The 23,020-nt window shown below is 35.3% G+C and overlaps 1 protein-coding gene across 4 annotated transcripts in view; it reads right to left on the bottom strand.

Moving 5' to 3' along the window:
• The window catches only part of CFAP69 (cilia and flagella associated protein 69), a 72,746-nt gene that overhangs the window by 39,698 nt on the left and 10,028 nt on the right, over positions 1-23,020 (bottom strand). For 3 of the 4 annotated variants that reach the window (XM_003921184.4, XM_010345134.3, XM_074379391.1), the window contains exons 2-9: positions 21,316-21,375; positions 18,713-18,778; positions 15,033-15,142; positions 11,837-11,913; positions 8,807-8,905; positions 4,884-5,033; positions 4,603-4,780; positions 2,452-2,575 (exon numbers count right to left, since the gene is read on the bottom strand). In XM_003921184.4, the coding sequence (XP_003921233.3) occupies positions 2,452-2,575; positions 4,603-4,780; positions 4,884-5,033; positions 8,807-8,905; positions 11,837-11,913; positions 15,033-15,142; positions 18,713-18,778; positions 21,316-21,375 (864 nt within the window). Of the gene's footprint in view, positions 1-2,451; positions 2,576-4,602; positions 4,781-4,883; positions 5,034-8,806; positions 8,906-11,836; positions 15,002-15,032; positions 15,143-18,712; positions 18,779-21,315; positions 21,376-23,020 lie in introns of those variants that run through there. The other variant, XM_074379392.1, reaches the window with a different exon arrangement.

Genomic DNA, 23,020 nt, shown 5'->3' with positions numbered 1-23,020 from the left:
TAATTCATTATCTGTACTTCAAATGACACAGTAAGGGAAGAAAATCCAGTTATTCTCAACAGCTTTTCTTCTTAAACACCTCCACTTCTGCCCCAACCATTCTTGTTACATCAAATGTTTGGTCAAGAGATAATAAAGTAGTTCCTACTTAGCATGAAAAGCCCTGAGGAATCACCAGAGTTGCAAACATTTTAGCACATCAGCATTCCCGTCAGAGATATCCTAGTTGGACTTTGCATGTTAGGTACAGTTTACAGGGGCAAACCCAAGGCTTACGAGCTTGTAGTTTTATATTCCTATTAATTTAGGATCTATATGATTTCTTCAAATGGTGAATATATTATTCACTTCAACTTAGATTCTTGAAATTCATCTGAATGTTTTCAAGGACACTAATGAGAAATTACTAACTGACCAGGGACTTCTAGAGAAACATAAAGGTGCACCTATGTTTACAGAAATATAAAGGTCCACCTATGTTGCAGCTTTAACTGGAATACTATGTAGGACTGTTTCCCTATTTGTACAGTATGAATTCCATATCTTTTATGTTGGGACTACTTTTTGTCCACTGTTAGTGGGCTGAGGTCTTCACAGCCAGTTCTTTGTAGCACAACTTTAACTTACATGCCTGACTTGTGAATACTGTTGCCAAGGATCTCTATTATACAATTTCAATCATTGAGTGATTTTTACATTATAAAATATGTGAAGGCTCAGCTTCTGGTACAGATGATTAGTAGCTCCAAGAGAAATTCTCCTGCTAGTGACAAATACAACTATCTTGTAACCAAGAGTAAGCACACACTGGAAGGATGTCAGAATTTTGTAGAAGGTAATGGCACCACATGAGTTTCCCATTTGAAAAAGGCTTTTGGCCTGAGAGCAGGCCATATTCTATACCTTGTGGGAATGTTAAAAGTCAGAGTAATCTTGTGGTCTTAGTGGCCTGAAACCAGAGGACAGAGGCAACCACATCCACTGGAAAGTGAATAAAAAGGAGAGAGCCAGAGAGAGGAATGCCAAAGTCTGTGCACAAACTCTTTCCAAGTATCTGGCTGATGATGTTTGAACCACACAAGTGCAGAGAATACTCAAGCATCCCAGGCAAGAACTGAATTGAGATTTGGGCTGCCATACCCAACAGGGATGAGTATTGCCAAGTTAAATGTATAGTCATTAAAAAAAAGAATACTCTTCAGAAGAGTACACCAGAATCTATAGTAAAGATGATCATAATAAATAGAAAGATAAGAACTGTCAGAAGTGACACTATAAAAAGGAACCAAAATAAATTCTAAAACTGAAAAATGTATCTGAAGCAAAAATGTACTGGATGGGATTAACAGCAGAATGGAGATGATAGAAATAAAAAGAGTCAGTAAATTCAAATGTATAGACTAATACAAATGATCCAATCTGAAGAATGGAGAGAAAAATGATTGAAAAGTGAGCAGAGTCTCACAAACCAGTGGGACAATATCAAAAAGTTGAACATAAACGTAATTCAGAGCCGGGATAATCCCAGCACTTTGGGAGGCCGAGGTGGGTGGATCACAAGGTCAGGAGTTCAAGACCAGCCTGGCCAACATAATGAAACCCCGTCTCTACTTCAAAAAAAAAAAAAAAAAAAAAAGAATTCCAGAAGAAGCAGGGAGAGAGACTGGGGCTGAAAAAATATTTGAAGAAATAATGGTCAAGAGTTCTCCAAATCTTATTAAAGACTTAAATTTATATATCCAAAAAGCTCCATGAAATCTAAACAGAACAAACACAAATCTCACCTTAGCACATCATTTCAAAACTGCTAAAAACCATAGAGTAAAAATCTTGAAAACAGTGAGAGAAAAAAATGATGTGCATAGGGGAACAATGATTTGAAATAATGAATGCTTTTCGTCAGAGTCCAGGGTGCTCACCATTACACCATGGAACCTCACACTGAATACTTCTCATCAGAAGCAAGAGACTCCAGAAGACAGTAGAATTTTATCTTTGAAATGCTAAACAAAAATTTTTTTCAGCCTAGAGTTTTATATTCAATGAGCATAGATTTTAAGAATTATGATAAATTAAATATATTTTCAGATAAAAGAAAACCAAGATAATTTGTTGTCAGCAGCCAGCAGATTTGCCCCACAAGAAATTGTAAAGAAAGTTCTTCCACTGAAAGAAAATGATGCCAGATGGAAACCTGAATCATCAGGAAGGAAAGAAAAGCATCCTAAGTGGAAAACATGTGTATAAATCATACAATATGAAAAAGATTCCAAATTTCCAAAGGATTGCAAAGAAGAATTGGCAGAGTGATAAGCACACTGGTGACCACTGTGATATTACAGCATAACTTAGCATTACAACAAAATACACAAATATTACAACATAATATAGGACTTCACCCACACCCACCACTTCCACAATTAAAATTAATGTAATTTGATTCATACTTACAATCATTGGTGCTTCAGGATTTTGAGCTATAATTGTAGTGATCACTAATATGTCATTTCTAAGCTGACGGTCATAATGACTATAACCTCTTATAAACAGATTTTTAAATACTTCCTTCAAAGCCCTAGAAAGTAAAATCATATTTTTAAAACTATATAGTAACTAAATGTTTACATCCCTCCAAAATTCATATATTGAAATTCTAACCCCCAATGGGATGGTTTTAGGAGGTGAGGCCTTAGTGTGCTAATGAGCCCTCACGAATGGAATTAGTGCCCTTATAAAAGGGACTCCAGAAGGCTCTCTCATTCTCTTTCTTCCATGTAAGGATAAGAGAAGTCAGCAGTATGCAGCCCAGAAGAGCACCCTCATCAGAACCCGACCACTCTGGCACCCTGATCTCAGACTTCTAGCATCCCAAACTATGAAAAATAACTTTCTGCTGTTTATAAACCACCCAGTTTATGGTACTTTGTTATAGCAGCCCAAACTAAAACACATACTTTTATGGAAATATTACCTAAATGTCTATGAACAAAATCTCCCTTTTTATATTACTCATTTGAACATATTTCTAACCTTTTCTACAGTTCCAAATCTGCCTCTAATCTCTGTGTACCAGATAAGAATACAGTAAATCAGTCTATTATACATGGTAGTCAAAGTGACAGCTCTATAATCCATTCAATCACGTCATTTTCCTTTATAAAATCATTTAAAGACTACTCTTTGTTTTTAGAATAAAGTACTACCTCCTTAGCAAGGCTTATTAGGCCTTTCATGTTGTGGTCCCTGATAACATTGTTAGCATCATCCCTTACCATGGTAGCCTATTCCTCTGCTCTCATCACATTGAATTTTAGTTTTCTGATTTTGCTAATTGCATTTTCATTTCATTCCCCGTCTCTAGGATGCTCTCTGCAAGCAAAACTTTTCTGTGTTGCCAAGTCCTATTTGTCATTCAGATACTAGATTTGAGTTCATTAGGAAGAAATTATTCATTCTCCAACCCTGAATTAGGTTCCCTTTGTAATAATATTAGATATTTCTTGCTTTGCTTCTTGGGACCTACTTGCCCTTTTTTTTTATAATAACAGTATCCTTATTTTTTAATAGTCATTTATTCCTTCCTGACTTTTGCTTCTGTGAGGCTGTCTTCAGCTGCCTTTTCACCAAAGTGTTCTTTCTTTTGGCATTAACAAATCACTGTGGACTGAGCATTTGACCAGTATTAGACCATTCAGGGCCAAATGGGACTCAATTCAAAGGCTTTTCTCTGAGCCTTCAGGATTGCAAGGTTAACCTTCTTGATTTGAGGTTGAGATAATGTGATCCTAGACTTCTTAAGTCTTACTACATAGGCTTGGGTGTGAAGCCAACACATGGAAGACAATGTAGAGAGACGAGAGACCAAGTCTTAATATCTGCTGATCCCTGAATACAGCTGCACATGAAACCAGTTTTATCCTTGACTTTGTAGGTAAATGAGTCACAAATTTCCTATATTGCTTTGGTCAGTTGGGTTTTTAGTCACTTGCAAACAAAAATGTACTGACTGACCTTCTTCTGAAGAACATGTAGCATCTTACAATCATCTCTTTCATAACATTTAGTATGTTCTCATTTAGTTGTCTGTTTACCTGTCCATCCCTTCTAGCACAATGTAATTCCATGAAAGCAGGGACAATATGTGTATTGTTTTCAGTTGTATTTCTTTTCTATGGCTTAATACTGAAGCTGGCATAGAGCAGATAATTACTTGTTGAATAAGTGAAGAAGCCACCTGAAGGCTTACCCACATTTTGTTGCTAATGCTTACTGCAATATCTGGAAGATAGTAAGCACTCAATAATAGATTCACTGCATAAATAAATGAAATAGTTCTTCTGAAGTCTAATTTTACTTTATATATATATACCAAGGTATAACTTAGTGTTAAGAAGCTACTTCAAGAGACTTCTATATAGAAAAGTGTGGCCTGTTATTGTGCAGATTCATTTATTCCATGGCACAAAAAAAGATGTCCTGAAACATAGCCACTACATGAATCTAAAACATAATTGAACACGGATTCAAACAAAGATGTTAGTTATGTCACTGGCTATCATTTTAAGATTAAAAGAACATTCCTATCTAACCATATACACTTACAGCAAACATTCCAAGTTACTAAGCTGTTGTAGGATTTCTTCTTTTGAAGATTTTTCCAACAAGTTCCAAAGTATTTCTGATGAACGAAATAAAAGCTGTCCAGAGGGATCTGGGTCATTGAGGTGAGCACAGATTCCACTGGCTGCTTGTGCTTTCATCATTATACTACAATTAACTTCTGAAAATAAATTTTAAAAATTATTTGTGCTTTATAGTATTGACATTTAGATGGAAACAAAAGTAGTTGACAACAAAGTGTTTAAACTTAATAATATACAAACCAGAAGTTGAGAGATGCTGCAGAACTTTAAGTACCCAAAGTTTCTCAACAAGTTGGTTTTCAAGAAAGGTCATTGCCTGAACCATTGTTTTTGCTAATCCTCCAACTTCTGCCATTTGAATCTTGTATGATGAACTTGCTTGCTGGTAACCTAACAACAAATTAGTTAATAAATACATATAGTTATCTCACAGAATGATCATTAAGACAAAAGAATGAATATTATTAAGCAACAGCAAGAACAACTTTTTAAAAGGATATAGAATTTAAGAATTGTGTGGCATAGGAATGGGCTACATTTTTTCTGTAAAGGGCCAGACAATAAGAATTTTAAGCTTTTCAGGTTATAAGGTTTCTTGTCAACTGCTCAACTCTGTAGCACATTGTAGAAAGAAAGCAGCAATAAATAGTACAAATATAAGTGGGCATGGCTGTGTTCTAACAAAACTTTGTTTTCAGTGGGCCTAGTTTGACCTGGGGCCCAGAGTTTGCTGCTCCCTGGGGTAGCATTTAAAATAGGACCATGAATTTTGGAAACACATCTTAAAATCTAAAAAAGAACAATATATACTGTCAGTAGATACTTTTATAATGGAAAATGATTTGATTACAAATAATGAATGTTTTCACTAGTCAATTTCACTATTCAGGTCCAATGTATTACTTCAGTACTTTCAAGGGACAACAATTACGTAGTGTCAGCAATAAAATAAGAGGTGAAAATGTAATGCTACTCTGATAATTGGAAATTAATTTAATGGTATTTTAGGAAAGTTTGATTCTTGGTGATATGTCTTATAAAAATTCCTTCTGTCTTAGCACCTTTGAGACATACTACCTCTCCTTTTGATGTAGGTATACATTTTTTTCCTAACTACATTCTACTAGAAGGATTAAATAAACACCAAAGGGTACTCATTTAACTGAGATGAGGCTTTATTTTTTCTCTTAGTGATCTTAGTTATCGAACTCCCTAACTGATTTTTGAGTTCAACTAGATTCCTTAACTTTGCCCTAGTTCTGAAGTATCTGTTAGTTTGTCTTATCTTTGTAAATATGATCTCTGGCTGTGGACATGGTCCTGTCTAATGCTGTGATGAGTTCTCTATGATATGCTCCAGCTACTCACTGCATTAATTTTAAAAAGCATTTAAAAAGTACAAAAAGGAAATTGCCTATATTTTCATCACTGAGAGATAACATTAACATTTTCATATATTTCTTGTGATATTTTAATGTATCATACAATTTTAACAACATACTAGTATACAGAATTTTATATTCTATGCTCACTAAAACTTATTGTTAGCTTTTCCCCATGCTATAAAATGTTTTCTAAAATCATTATTTTTATTTGCCTATCTATCATATGGATGGACCAAAATATACTTTATACTTACTGTATCTTTTTCTATTGCAGGTACATTTTAATATAAGGATATAATACTATTAAAGCTCATGGACTTAATTCCTGTCTCCACGGCTATGTCTCTTTCAACTGCTGTACCGTGGACTTTCAGCTGTGGTCCTAGATGTCTGGCCACACCCATCACTTGAAACCAAGTGTGTGGTGTGATAGTGACGGCGCTGACTCCTAATTTTCAGAGCCTTACCAAATCAACCTCACTTCTTTGTATCATAATACTTCTCTGTCTTAAGTCCTACACCACTTGTCTCCCTTTCTTTAATGGGCATCTGTATTTTGCCAAGGTTAACTCTAAGCTTGTGCTCTTAATTCCATCTTCTTCTGCTTTCTTTGAGAATTGTGCCTTCCCATTTCTTTCTTACCAGCTTCTAGCTCCTTTGCCTGCAAATGTCATTTCTTCCTATCCTAAAAACAAAACCCAAATAACCTTTCTCTGACTTTGCACTAGCTGAGCTGTTCTCCATCTTTTCTTTTTCTTCACCATCTGATCTTAAGATATGTCTGCATTTAGGCTGGGCGCGGCAGCTCAAACCTGTAATCCCAGCACTTTGGGAGGCCGAGGTGGGTGGATCACGAGGTCAAAAGATCGAGACCATCCCGGTCAACATAGTGAAACCCCGTCTCTACTAAAAATACAAAAATTCGCTGGGCATGGTGGTGCGTGCCTGTAATCCCAGCTACTCAGGAGGCTGAGGCAGGAGAATTGCCTGAACCCAGGAGGCGGAGGTTGCGGTGAGCCGAGATCGCGCCATTGCACTCCAGCCTGGGTAACCAGAGTGAAACTCTGTCTCAAAAAAAAAAAAAAAAAAAAAAGACATGTCTGCATTCATGAACTGCCATGACTCTCTCACTCTTAAATCCAATGCCTCTACTATCACAATCCTCTTATTCTTTAATCCTGCATTTCCCCTGACCACTTTATATGAAAAGATCTGTCAAAGATTAACTACAGCTTTTTCAGATGTCACATTAACTTGTCCTTTTAACTCTTCAATTACAGATGCCTCTGCAGCATTTGACACTGAGACACCTTCCTCCTCCTTTATCAAACATTTCATTCATTGGCACACAAGACATGGCTAACTTTAGGTTTTCTTCCTCCTCCTTGAACATCCCTTCACTGCCAATTTCTTTTAATCATTTTTTCTAAACCTCAACATGGACACTCTCCATGATGTTGTTCTTGATGCCTTGCTGCTTATATGTTTTATCTCTTGGCAAACTCAACCATTCTGGTGTCTTCAATTTTCAGCTCTAATGGGTGGATTCCAAACCTGTATTTCTGGTCCCTATTGCTTTTAGGATACAGTATCTTTTTCTACCAAAACACTTCAATCCATTTATCTCATCAGTAGTTCAAAGTGGACATTCAATAATCTCTTTATTCATTTCTCTAATTTAGATGTCTTTCCTTCTGTTTTACTTTTTGATTTGTTTTTCCTGAATTTCTTTTTTTAATTGTCCTTTTTTGTTGTTGTTGTTGTTGTTGTTGTTGTTGTTGTTGTTGTTTGGAGATGGAGTCTTAATCTGTAGCCCAGGCTGGAGAGCAGTGGCATGATCTTAGCTCACTGCAACCTCTGCCTCCCGGGTCCCAGTTCAAGCAATTCTCCTGCCTCAGCCTCCTGAGTAGCTGGGATTTTAGGCATGTGCCACCATGCCCAGCTAATTTTTGTATTTTTAGTAGAGATGGGCTTTCACCACATTGGCCAGGCTGGTCTTGAACTCCTAACCTCGTGATCCACCCACCTCAGCCTCCCAAAGTATGGGGATTACAGGCATGAGCCACTGCGCCCGACCAATTGTCTTTTTTTAAAGTGACTTCTGGTTTCCATTTTCCCCTAGTCTTAAATAAACTTTCCTTTGAACTACCACAGACTATTATTTTCACCTATATTAAGAAACATATAACAAGAAATTATTGTATAAATAATCTTCTCTTCCTTCTTAGATTGATTAGCAATTACAGAAACTATGAAGGTAAGAAATACGTTTTAACATTATACCCTCACAGTGCATGTGCCCCTGTCTTTGTCCTGCCCAATTCAGTGTGGTTCATTTACCATTACATATTAAGGTCCCTTAGCTATAAAATATAAACTCTTTTTCCAAACATGATGGAGAATGGCCCTGGCACTAGTAATTTAACATTTAATTGAGTAGGAGCAGATATTATGAATAATTACAAAGTTTTTAAAAATAATTTTATCAACAGTATTAAATAACATAATAGTAACATTTAAAATTATTAGTAAACTAAGTTGGGCGTTACTTTACAAATTTGTTCATATTTAGCATCAGAATAAAATATGCAAGTCAAAAACTGAAAAATACATACATAACTTTTAAAAGATGACCAAAGTACTCAAGACTACAAAAAAGTTTTCTTTTTAATGTATTACATTTATGAGTCCACTGTGTCTGTCAAATTCAAAGAGAAATAAGAATGATCTGTTTTCTAAATACACAAGTTATCACTGAAAGACCATTGTAAATTTCACCTGGAATATGCTTCTTTGGTGGTTCTGCATGATAAAAGTCAACAATACACTTACAAATTTGTATCCTCAATTCAGAACTCGGTATTTTCATTAAGTCACCTGCCAGAAAGATAAACAGGTGCTACTTATTAACACTGTCATAAGCTTATTTGTAGAATTTAGGCATAAAATGTTAATAATATGATGATTATTAAAAATACACTCAGAGATTCAAACTGGATCATGTTCAATTTATATACATATTTTTATACATATACTCACACATATACATACATATACATATAAACAGTACCCTGGATCCATCCTTATACATTTGGCCCCTCAATCAATTCAGCCTCCCCTTTCCAGGGAGAAAAGAATGATGCTTATTAACACAAATGCTAGAACCAGACTGTCTAAGATTAAATCCTGGCTCTGCCATTTACTATCTGTGTAAACTTGTGTCTTAGTTTTCTCATCTATTAAACAGGTATAACAATAATTATCACATTTAAGAGTGTTGTGAGGATTAAATTAGCTAATATGAGAAAAGGATCGAGAAAAGTGTCTAGCATATTGTAAGTTCTTTATGTGTTAGATACTATTACTATTTTGAAAAAATACAGGTTAGCATTTTTCTCCCTAACTAGAGGGTCAGTAATTTTTTGCCTTTAATAATGCATTCTTTGCTTTAGAGAAGTTCCAGGTGAACTTTGCTTTTCAATTTGTTGGCAGACTGGGAGAGAGTGAGTTTTTAGGGAGCTGCCCCACAGGCAAAGGGAATAGTTTTATGTTCAAGCTGTCTGTGTGGGGTTGGCGAATAGGAGGGTTCCTTTTCAGTCGTATCTAAACTATATTTAAATTGGCTCAGCCTGTATTTCAAACTGGATTGCATCTACTCTGTTGAAGTCCTATAAATATGATCCCCAAAGGTATCTGAAAATGATCTGTGTAACTCTGGAAATGATCCAGTTTCTCTGAATGCCTGAGGACCGCTATAGTCAGTAGTATCAGCCTTAGAACTGAACAAGAACTGCTTGGACTCTCTGAGGGTAAAAGATAATTAGAAATTTATCTTTTGCATTAGCTCTTGCATGAAGCTCATCTCTGGAGGTGGTCAGCAAGTGGGGAGGCAAGTGGACAGAAGGAGGAAGCACAAAGGAAAGCCTGACCCTAGCTTTAGGAGACTCTGTCTGCAAAAGATACCACTTAGAAAAGACAGTTTTAAGATTATTCTAATTCTAAATTTTATTTATGTTTTGGACTGTTCTTTGGAATTGCAAAATAAGTGCTTATGTTTTTAAAAATTTTAGGCAACAGGAGCAACAAAGCTTTTCTGAGACTGTCCAAATATGCAGGCTTATGGGAAATTCTAGGAACTTTCGTCTGCTTTTCCACTGTTTTAGTTCCTGTAAATTTAGACAATTTATCATAGCTTCCTGTTTCATCATCTCAAGTCAGAGTACCAATTTCTTCTCTCATCCAGTTCCAGAATCTTGTTTCTGAGTCAGAAATATCTATGTATCATTTGGAAGAAAATGTAATATAACTTATTAGTACATAGCAGAAACTGGAAGTTATTACTAAAAATCATGAATAGTTTTTGTTCATCATTTCATCGTATATACAGTTATTTTAGTTTAAACTAATGTTTCAAGCCATTAAAAAAAACTAAGAGACAGAACAGCAGTACTTGCAGTCAGTAATCGGTGAAGGAAGCTCATTTGAAGTTAGGAGTTCATACTGTCCTCAAATGAGATAGTAGTGACATGTTCTGCAGGCAGGGGACCAGTCATTAAGCAAAGAACAAGCTGATACTCAGTAAGAAATGGGCCATGTATTTATAATAAAAGTGACTGCCAACACTCTTGGAAGCAATACTTAAAAATAATAGCAACAGGAGTATTTTAAAAAATAATGTTACCAAAAAAAAACCATACTTTTTATCTGTTAATACTACCATGTCCTCTTTTGGGTTAGATTCTCATTGTAAATTTCCACTGATGATAGAGAATCACAGAATTAAAAATTCCCATTATTTCTGAACCTGCCTGCTTCCTAAGGTGTTTTTCTTTAACACCCTGCCCCAGCCCCATGTTTAACCTAATCTCCTAGGTTAAACAACTCTAGGTCACAGAGTAGGTAAATCTTAGGCAATTTTTTGAAAGTAACAAAAATTAAAATCCATAAAACCTACTGAGATATAAAAGGGTTAGTGTCTATGTTAAAAATAAAAATGCTTTTTTTCTTCATTCTAGTTGAATCTCTAACATCTTTCTGTATGGAGTATAATGCTGGGAACATAACTATTCAGTAAATATTTTTTATAATATATTGGATCAATTGTGTATCTTTTATTTCTCCTGTACAAATAAAAACCTAAACTAATAAGTATAAATTTAATGTAGGATTTGTTTTGGGAACATGCTGTCATGTCCCAGGAGCTGACTCAAAGAGCTAGTGTTTCCCTTATCTAATTTCCTAGGAAATTGTTTTCTTTCTCAAGAAAATCAAGCGATAACTCATATATAAATGCCTACCCTTTTATGATATTTTTCATATTTTGTGTACAAAATACAGGCATCTGCATCTTTATGTGTATTGTGCTAAAGTTCTTAATATGCTATCATTTTATGATTTGATTTAAAATTTTAGATCATTTAATGAATAAGTCTATGATTGTAGCATCTAAGTATTAGAGTTCAAAGTTGAAATGTTTTTGTGATTACTTAAAAAGGGGGATGTATACTTTCTGATACAAAAATAGTTAACAAACATTTCATCAAATTAAATAATAATTCATTAAACTAAATAATGAATTGTCCTTGTGCTTAAGGAACACAGACTTTTACTGGTATCATGAAACACCTGAGCAGAATACAGTACCAGAATTATCACCAAGCACACTGTGATTAATTTCCTACCAGAAAATAAGAGAAGATCCTAGACATGGAGAAGGAGTTCTCTTAGTCAAACTTGAAGAAAATAGATATTTCCTTGTCAGTAGGACCTGTTATGTGTTAAATCTACCTTAAGGAAATCTTAACTTACCCAGAAGTGCAATTGAATTAGCAGTATCTTCAGCATAAGTTATTTCATCCGATACTTTCTTTTTCAAAAATGGCAAGCTTCAATAAGAATAGTAAGAGTAATTTTTAATAAGGTATTTGATTGAAGCATCATTTGTAAGTGGGGGAGATTTCATTTCTAAAGAATAAATTAATAATAATATTCTATTCTTTAGCCCTGGGGAATTAACAACTATTAATTACTAGTTGTAATACACAGTATTATACTTTAATAGTATTATAACTGTTTCTGGGGCCTGACATGGTGACTCATGCCTGTAATCCCAGCATTTTGGGAGGCCAAGGTGGGCGGATCATGAGGACAAGTGATTGAGACCATCCTGGCCAACATGGTGAAACCCTGTCTCTATTAAAAATACAAAAATTAGCTGAGTGTGGTGGCACACACCTATAGTCCCAGCTACTCAGGAGGCTGAGACAGGAGAATCACTTGAACCTGGGAGACATGGGCTACAGTGAGGCAAAATCGTGGCACTGCACTCCAGCCTGGCAACAGAGGAAGACTATGTCTTTAAAAAAAAAGTTTCTAATGAACTGACCAAAAAAATTATATTAATTATAAAAATTAAGAGATGGATGTAAAAGGCACAGGTTAAGGAAGCCATTTTGCATCACTTCATGAATAAAAACTTACAAACCCTCTTTCTCTTTGAGGTCAAAATAGTAATTCTATCAGAGTTCGTACAACATTGGAAAATCTGATACAAACCATAGATTTAAGCTCACTAATAACTTAAAAACTGGTTAAGAGCTTTTCCTGAAATTTCCAAAACTCTAGCCAAAATCAAATAATTTATTCATTCTTAGAGATCAGTGCCTTTTTCCTTATTAGCTGGGTTAGTTACTAACCACAAAATAACAGAATGCTTCTGCAGACATTAAGGCATTCAAGTTTACAAATATTACTGTATTAGAATTGCATTTCATGCCATTATAACAAAGCTATTTGAATGTAACTTATTTATAAGTCTTAAAGATCCAGCACATAAACCTGGGTCAATCTAAATTTCAAAGGAATTATAAAAGTTATTCTTAAATATAAAAACGATCTTGACATTTCATGAGTTCAAAATGCAAACCTCCTGTGCTATTTAAAATACAATATATCCTATATAGAGAGGACTTTAAATTCATGTTTTTCAAGAAAAACTAAACAAGTGATTGAAAATGGCAGTGAGAACTATCACGAGGATGTATTAATAGCACATAAGACCAATTTGAATTTAATGAAATATCTGAAGAGCAAGCTACAAAAAGGACAATTTTATAAATGCCACAGAATTTCATTTCTAGTGTTTGTCAGAATTTGTCATTTGAAACGAATAATGTGTATTTGTTATCCAGCTGCTTGTTGGATCTCTAAAGTGAAAGACTCTAAAACTAGTACTTTTTGTCCAACTTCTTCCTTTTCTAGCAAAGGAGACAACCTATAAGATAAAGCATCAGAAGAGTTTTCAGCCAAAAAGGTTATGAAAAAATTAGCATTATACTTCTTTTCTTTTTGAGATGGAGGATCACTCTGTTGCCCAGGCTGGAGTGCAGTGGTGCGATCTCTGGTCACTGCTACCTCCGCCTCCCGAGTTCAAGCGATTCATTCTCCTGCCTTAGCTTCCCGAGAAGCTGGGATTACAGGCGGCTGCCATCACACCCAGCTAATTTTTGTATTTTTAGTAGAGACAGGGTTGCACTGTGTTGGCCAGGCTGGTCTCAAACTCCTGACCTCATGATCCACCCACCTTGGCCGCCCAAAGTGCTGGGATTACAGGCGTGTGCCTCAGCACCTGACCAGCATTATAGTTCTGATGCAATGAGAAAACCATACTACTTGGAGGCCAAAATGGAAAGCCTTGACATTATTATTCTATTTTCATTGTTTTTATCTTCCAAAAATGTCTTGAAAAGAGAAACAAGTGAGGGTGAGGCATAGAGAAGTTATCTAGACATATGCTGAAATTAGAAATTTAGAAAAAATTAACAATGTGAATAATTATGAAATATGAGGGAAAATGAAGACTCCAGTTAAAAAAGATTTATCATATACAATTAAACATTCAGTGACAAGTTTTTCATAGAGAACCAACTCTGTGCAGAGCTCTGTAGGAGCATGGATATCGAAAGCAATGCTTATGAACTTGGCATTCTAGGACTTGCAAAGCCTTGAAATTTAAGTTTTACATTGTATAATCATATGTCAATATAATAATTTCCAATTTGTTCCTGGAAAACACCAGAGCAACCATTTATTTCTTTATTTCCCATTGTTCCTATTAAAAAGCCAGGCATGGTGTAGCTATTCAATACATTGTTTTGATTATTTTATCCAGATATCAAAAAAATTAAATATGTATTTACAAACATTTCAAATATTATTACTGCTAAATCTAAAAGTGAGAGTCAGAACCTACTATGTATGCATAGTTTTACTAAACTTTTCTATTACTTATATATTTGTATGTTAAAGTAAATAATTGCTATTTTAAAAGTTCAATTGGTAGAAAGGGTCAGAAGGTAAATTTGTCAGAAATGTTTATTCCTCCCTACTACATTACATTTAACAATTAAAAATATTTTAATATATACCTAGATTAGCCACTATGTGGCACCAAGGACCATACACTCTTAGTTTCCTGAACTTGTTAGGGAACCAACAGTAGAAAGAATGAGACATGTTAATTTGATAATTCTTACCTCTAACGTACATTTTTAAAATACATGTCAAATCTAATTGTTGATGTTTTATTCTCTCAAATTTCAAAAATCAAGTAAAACATGACATATAACTGAATATATCTTTGAGACCCATATTTTCTAAAGACAGAGAAAAACTGGACTGAAACTATAAATATATCCATAAGTTCACTCAAGGATTCTCTGAAAAATACTACAATTCCTTGGTTACATCTAATATTTATCATTCACTTGATAGCAACTAATTATAAGAAAGCATTTCAGTATATTTACAATTTAGTCTCTTCTGGCTAGCAATCTCAGAGCATAGAAAATTTATTACCTGAAGTCTCAACTGCTGGAATCAAGTGATGAACTGAAGTTGTCTGAGTTCTGTAGCAACCTGCTACACTATAATGCATAGTATGTTTGTGATATAAGAAACATAAAATATTCCATGCTAATACAAAACAAAGTTAAAGAGAACTTACCCACACAATTTTATGATATCATATGCAGATTCTACAAAACGAGGCTGGTTTTTTATTTTTCCTGCACACAGATTCAGAATTTTAAATATCTGTGCTAAATCCCTTAATGGCTTTAATATGTTTAGTTAAGAAATAAAATTAAGATTAATAGTTTTATTAACATACTCTTTATAATAATTCTGTGAAAAAAGTCTAGAATTCCAATTATTTTGTTAAATGAAGTAGATCCTGTTTTAATTAGTCTTATTTTGAAGTCTAAGAAAGGAAATTTAGAACCATATTTTTTAAGAAAACGATTTTCTTTTTGCCTCAGTAAACTCCTACTCACGATTTTTTTTCCTCTCACAACTTAAGAGTTGGATTACCAACTGCTACAACACAGATTCAGTTAATCAATAATTTCCCCATTGGCAATGAGTAATAGCACACTGAAAACATTAACTTATTGATTAGGCTCAATTATACCCTTCATCTTCATCCCCCACCCTGCCCATGCAAACATATTCTGTCTCAGAATAAGCAACCCAAACCTACTTTACTCCACTATTTTATTAACATTAAAACTCGGATGCATTTTCCTGTAGTTAAGGTTTAAATTGGTTAGGATTTTATCTGAAACTAATATGAAAGCAAAATTATAGCTTTTCTAGATCTTCAGATAAAAGTATCTTTTATTTTAGCTATTAAAAATCCTATTGGCACATAAACACAATTCACTGCTTTTGTTTTACAGCTAAGAAATTATGGTAGATGCGACTTACACTTCTTGGTGAATCTTATTACTTCTAGCCTTTCTCTAGGACCTCTTAGGAAGAGATAGGAGAGCTGGGCACGCTGGAAATATAAAGTTCTGTTAACCTCCTAGAGAAGTGACCAACACACTTCTCTAACTTTGTTAAGTTTTACCACTTCTATAGCCAGCCTATGAAAAGCATTCAGAAATAGAGCCAATTGCCCCCAATGGTTTAACCTGAAGAAAAACAATGATGTGTGGACGTCTCAGGTTAAAATAGGAAAAGAAATCACCTGCTACTAGACTTTCTTAGCTACCAGTAAATAGGGCTTGATATACACGCACCCTAAGATTGAACAGGTCAAAATAAAACCAAGGCTAAAATATAATAATAAAAGATTTAGATAAAATTATAAGAAACATTTTTCTGAATGGAAGTCTTAAGAGGTTTTGAACTGGAACAAGCTAATATTAGAGCTTGATAACTTTTCTTTTTTTCTTTTTTAAAGACAGGGTCTCACTCAGTCACCCATACCCAGGTTGGAGTGCAGTGGCACAAACAGCTCACTGCCGCCTTGAATTCCTGGGCTCAAACGATCCTTCCACCTCAGTCTCAGCCTCTGGAGAAGATAGAACTACAGGTGTGCACCACCATATATGCCTTTTTTTTTTTTTTTTTTTTTTTTTTTTTTGGTAAAGACAGGTCTTGCTATGTTGCCCAGGCTGGTTTCAAACTCCTGGTCTCAAATGATCCTCCTGCCTCAGCCTCCTAAGGTGTTGAGATTACAGGCATGAGCCACAATGCATGGGCTTAATACCTTCTTTAGACCAAGTCAGAAAACTGTTCAAGATCATTTTCAGGGGTGTCCAATCTTTTGGATTCCCTGGCCCACACTGGAAGAATTGTCTTGGGTCACAGATAGATCAAATACTCTAACACTAATGATAGCTGATGAGCTAAAACAAATTGAAAACAAAATCTCATAATGTTTTAAGGAAGTTTACAAATTTGTGTCGAGATACATTCAAAGCCATCCTGGGTGGCATGCATCCCACAGGCTGAGGGTTGGACAAGCTTGATTTAGATGAATACTATTCAAAGTGTGGTCTATGGACCACTGTCAGTTCAGGAAGTGTATTTACCAGTCTGTGACAAAATGAATACAGAAAGCAAGAGTGGATATATGAAAACTTTTGTAACAACCTAATATTTGTGTGATACTTTTATTTTATTTTACAATAGCATATATATACCTAAATACTTTTTTTTAATGGCCAGCTGCAGTGGCTCACATCTGTAATCCCAGCACTTTGGGAGGCCAAGGTGAGAGGATTATTGGAGCTCAGGAGTTCAAGTCCAACCTGGACAACATAATGAGACTCCACAAAAAAATAAAGCAAGCTGGGCATGGTGGCTGCATGCCTGTAGTCCCAGCTGCTTGGGAGGCTGAGGTGGGAGGATCACTTGAGCCCAGGAGTTTGAAGTCACAGTGCGCTATGACTGTGTCACTGTACTCCAGCCTGGGCAACTAAGGCTGGATGGAGACCCTGTCTCAAAAAACATAAAAAACACCCAGAAACCAAATCACAACCCAACAACAAGCTGGTTCTTATCTACATGTACTATTTGTTTGTTTGTTTTTGAGACAGGGTCTCACTCAGTTGCCCACACTGGAGTGTAGTGTCAAGATCTTAGATCACTGTAACCTTGAATTCTTGGGCTTCAGCAATCCTTCTGTCTTAGCCTCCCCAACCTCCCCAGCAGCTAGGAATATGGGCACACACCCACACCTGGCTATTTGTTTTTCTGTAGAGGCAGAGTCTTGACATGTTGACCTATGTAGTCTTGACCTCCTAGCCTCAAGCAGTCGTCCTGCCTTGGCCTCCCAAAGTGCTGGGATTATAGGTGTAAGCCATCACACCTGGCTTTTCTGTACAGATAGTTTTAAGACACACTGGTTTCTATGTATTCTGATCAGGGTGGTAAATTTAGTGGGGATAATATATTTATATAATATTTTGCAGATTATCAAGCACTTGCATGTATATAATCTCATCTAATCTTCCTAACAACCTCATCAGCTTCTATTACTTTATAAGGGCGGAGGAGTGAAGAAGCTTATCAAAGGTATACTGCCCATGTAAATTAATAGAAACAAGACTTTGATTTGGCCCTCCTAACTACACCCATTGTTTTTCTGAATCCACAAAAACTGACATTATCCACAGTTACTTGTGTTATATTGTTTCTTTAATTTTATTTACATTCTCTGATAGAAAATACAGTTTTGTAAAAAAAAAAAAACTGTAGATATTTTACGTGGTAGACAGAATATCTAAAACGTTAGATATTTTATGTGGTAGACTGAATAATGGCCTCTCCAGTTTTTCTGTGGTAGACAGATTAATGGCCTTCCCCAAGATGTCCATGTCCTAATTCCTGGAGTCTGTAACTATGTTACATGGCAAAGGGACTTTTCACATATGATTAAGGATTTTGAGATGAGAAAATTATACTAGATTATCCAGGTGAGCCCACCATAATCACAGGGATCCTCATACAGGAAAGAGGGAGGCAGGGAGGGTCAGAGAGAGAAGATGATGTGATGACAGGAGCAGAGGTGACAGTGATGCCAGTGGGCAGAAGAGAGCATGAGGCAGGGAATCCAGGAAGCCTCCAGAAGCTGGGGAAGGCAGGGAAATGATTCTCCTCTAGAGTCTTCAGGAGGAACCAGTGCTGTCAACATCTTGACTTAGTTCAGTGAGGTAGATTTTGGATTTCTAACCTCCAAAACTGTAAGATAATAACTTTACATTGTTTTAAAGCCATCAAATTTGTGGTCATTTGTTACACAGGAATAGAAAACTAATATACATTTTCTAACAGAAATTCTCTTGTTTCAGAATAAATGAAATGAACATGTATACATACACATGTAAAGGATACAAGTCCATTCTGATAACACAGTACCAGTTTCTTGACAAATTTAAGTTGTTTTTCTTCTAAGCCATCCTAAAACAAATGACCTGTGCTATTAAATCTGTTAAGATTTTAAAAAATTCTTCAACATAAAAAGTAAACACATTAATATTATCAAGTAATTCTTAAATTCCTATATTATAATGTAAATATTATAAAATGTTTTCTGAAACAGTGAAGGTAAAAATAAACTATTAGAACTACTGTATGGCCGGGCGCGGTGGCTCAAGCCTGTAATCCCAGCACTTTGGGAGGCCAAGGCGGCTGGATCATGAGGTCGAGAGATCGAGACCATCCTGGTCAACATGGTGAAACCCCGTCTCTACTAAAAACACAAAAAAGTAGCCGGGCATGGTGGCGCTTGCCTGTAATCCCAGCTAGTCAGGAGGCTGAGGCAGGAGAATTGCTTGAACCCAGGAGGCGGAGGTTGCGGTGAGCCGAGATCGCGCCATTGCACTCCAGCCTGGGTAACAAGAGCGAAACTCAGTCTCAAAAAAAAAAAAAAAAAAAAAAAAAAGAACTACTGTATGATGTAGCAATACCACTACTGGGTATTTATCCAAAGGAAAGGAAATCAGTATATCAAAGAGATACCTACAATCCCATGTTTATTGCAGCACTATTCACAATAGCAAAGATATGGAATCAACCTAAGATAATGAATGGATGAATGGATGAAGAAAATATGGTATACATCCACAATGAAATACTATTAAGCCATAAAGAATGAAATCCTGTCATTTGTAGCAGCATGGATAGAACTAGAAGATATTAAATGAAATAAGCCAGGTTTAGAAAGACAAATATCACACATTTTCACTCATGTGGAGGCTAAAAAAGTTGTTCTCATGGAGACATAGACTAGAATGATAATTACAAAAGGTAGGAAGACTGTGATGGTGAATATTTGATAGCAAAATAGGGTGACTATAGTTAACAACAATGTAATATGTATTTCAAAATAGTTAGAAGAGGAGATTTGAAATGCTCCCAACACATAGAAATGACAAATGCTAGAGGTGATGGATATCCTAAATACTCTGACTTGATCATTACACATTTTATGCACGTAACAAAGTATCACAAGTACCCCATAAACATGTACAAATATTACGTATTAAAAATAAACTATCAATTAATTTTGATTAGGAAATTGGGAATCAAAACTAGGTTAATATAAAAGCAGTAATTGTTTCCAGAAATAATATTAACAACAACTGAAGTACACTGAGTATTTTTTCTATGCCATGTACCACATGGGTACCATATATACATATCACTTCATTAATTTCCAAAATGACCCTGTTAGGAAGATACTATTATGATCTCCCTTTTCCAGAACAGGAAACACAAGCTGAAACACTTTAAAGTAATGTGTCCAAAATAAACAGCTAAAAAGTGGTGATGTTAGAAGTCAAATTTGGAAAGCTGACTCTAGAAATTGCATTTTTAACCTCTAAGATATGCTCAGTGTTCTATGCAAGCCAAACATCTTAAATCAATTAACAATGAAAATAAGCAAAACTTCTAACATAGTGATATGTTTCCATGACTAAATTCCATCTATCCTTTTAATCTTAAATGTTTCTGAAAAGCTGTGATATTGTCTACACTTTTTCTCTGTAGCCTTATTAAACGGCTAATAGGAGCGCTATGTAAAAGCTGTGATATTGTCTATACTTTTTGTGTGTAGCCTTATTAAACAGGTAATAGGAGCTCTATGTAGTTGTGGTTTTTTTTAAATGTTGATATAGTCACAATAAATATAACTTTTCACAACATTAGCCAGCAAAAGATAAATTATTCCAGTAGTCATTTTTTCTCCTTTCTATGTTAAAAAAAAAAAAAAAAAAGCAGAGAATAAAAAATGTTAAAACAGTGACCAAATTTTTGTGCCTACTATTCATAGGACATTGTTTTCTTTTGATAGGCTATACTATGGTCAACCCATTTTCTGCTTACTAACAATATATATTCCTTTTTGGAAGTCACAAGATAAGTTGTGCTGGCTTTTAGGCATTCAGTCAATTCTTGGTAACATCAGGTGGTGTATGAGCATGTGTGCACACACATCATCTTTTCTCTCAGTGCCTACTTTCCCAATTTTGAGTCTTCTGTCTAAAATAACTTCATTTTCATTACATCTTATATATGATTGTTCTCAAAATAAATTATCTATGTGTATGTGTTTGTGTGTACCTATCCTGATTTCATAATTAGTACACCATGGTACCGTGCTTTCTACCACTCCCCTCCTCCAATCCTTCTCGGTAACAAGCACTTAACAGAACCTAGATGATCTTTTCTCTGCTCTTAGGATTCCTTCTGTTACAGCCACCATGGGTTTGTCCATCTCATAAAAGGAACTATTCTCTTCCTCCAGTCTCCCCACTTCATTAAATATATCATACTAAATTTAAACAATCTTTGAATATAAGATATGTACTATTCGAAATGTTTTCAACAAAAGGAGATAAATGAGGCTTACATTTAAAGGAATATATGTTACCTTTCAGGGAAATAGTTTGTAAGTAATGCAGCAGAGTAATTTTCTCTCAAAGCTTACTCACTTTATTAGTCTCTTCAAGAAGTTTGATGACACGGTTAAGGTCCATAGGCTTGAAAACACCCTAAAAAACATGCAACTCTTAATACTCTATATCAATAAGTCATATCTAACAAACTAATTTATATTTTCCCTTTGTAACTTGAAAAATGTCTTCCGACACTAAGGTAGTAAGGGGAGAATGAAAAGTTGATGAAAACTTAGAGGAGTAAATAGATTTTGGAGTAAAAATAACCCTTCTGAATTCTAGTATAATCTTATAATCTTGTTTTAAAATTTCCTCAGCCCTGAAAGGCCTAAGAAAATATTTAGGATAATAGCACTTCCATAACTTGAGAAATAAAATTATCTTTTACTTGCATATACATTAAACTAAGTTTGCCTATGCAGATATATGGTAAGAATAGCTTGTAAACTACAGGTAGGAGATTGCTTTTCTGAACTAGGTATCCCGTTCTCTCAGTACCACCATTCTTCCAGTCATCTACATTAAAACAAACAAACAAACAAACAAACAAACAAAACAGGAAATTGCAAGTTCTACAGATTTTACATCTTAAATATTTCTTGAGCCCATCCCATCTTACTGATTTATTCAGTTCTTAGCTCTTACTCAATTTCACAGGTTTCCTGCTGTTCTCCCTGCCTCCACTCTTGCACCCTTCAACACCATCCTCTACTCTACCATCAGAATAATAAAACTCAAATCTGAACGTAACCCATCTAAACTATCCAGTGACTCCCCACTAATGCCTCTCACCTCTCCTCTGTTTTCACTCATGTTGTTACATTCTTATTCCTCTCCTTGGTTAATTCTTACAGGTCCTTCGAAACGAAGCTCAGGTATTACCTTCCCAAAGATGAAAAAGGCTAGAAAAATGCTGTGCTCTCACAGCACCCTATGTTTACATCCATTAAAATTCCCATGACATTGTTCTGAAAGGGTCTATACATTGGTTCCCCACCACTTTCTGCCCCCAAGTTCACTTAAGAGCAAAGATTTTTGCTTTCAGGCTTTCCCAGCATTGAACACTGGGCCTGACATATAATATTGTGAGTTGCTTAATAAATACTAGGAAAATGCAAACAAGAAGAGGCTATATAATTTTATAATAAAGTTATTCATAGGTAAACGGAGAAGGAAATGAGTTCTATCATCCAAAGTATAAGTAGCAGACCCTGAGCAGCCAAAGTAATCCTAAGGAAAAAGAAAAAAGCTGGAGGCATCACACTACCTGACTTCAAAATTATTGCAAAACTATAGTAACCAAGACAGCATAGTACTGGCATAAAAACAGACACATAGGCTAATGGAACAGAACAGAGGACCCAGAAATAAGTCCCTGCATTCACAGCCAAGTCATTTTTGACAAAGATACCAAGAACATACAGTGGGGAAAAAATGGTCTCTTCAAAATGGTATTGGGAAAACTGGATAGACATGCCGAAGAATAACACCAGCCCCCTATGTCTCACCATATAAAAAATCCAATAAAAATGGATTAAAGACTTAAATATAAGATCCCAAACTATAAAATTACTGAAGAAAACTGGGGAAACACTTTAGGACCCTGGTCTGGGCACAGGTTTTTTTGGGTAGGACCTTAAAAGCGCAGGCCACAAAAGCAAAAATAAACACACGAGATTACATCAAGCTAAAAAGTGTATGCACAGGAAGGAAAACAATTAACAGAGTAAAGACACAACCT

Source organism: Saimiri boliviensis, chromosome 10 (genome assembly GCF_048565385.1).
Source record: "Saimiri boliviensis isolate mSaiBol1 chromosome 10, mSaiBol1.pri, whole genome shotgun sequence".
Lineage (NCBI taxonomy): Eukaryota > Metazoa > Chordata > Mammalia > Primates > Cebidae > Saimiri > Saimiri boliviensis.
This window is presented reverse-complemented; position numbering and strand designations above follow the sequence as displayed.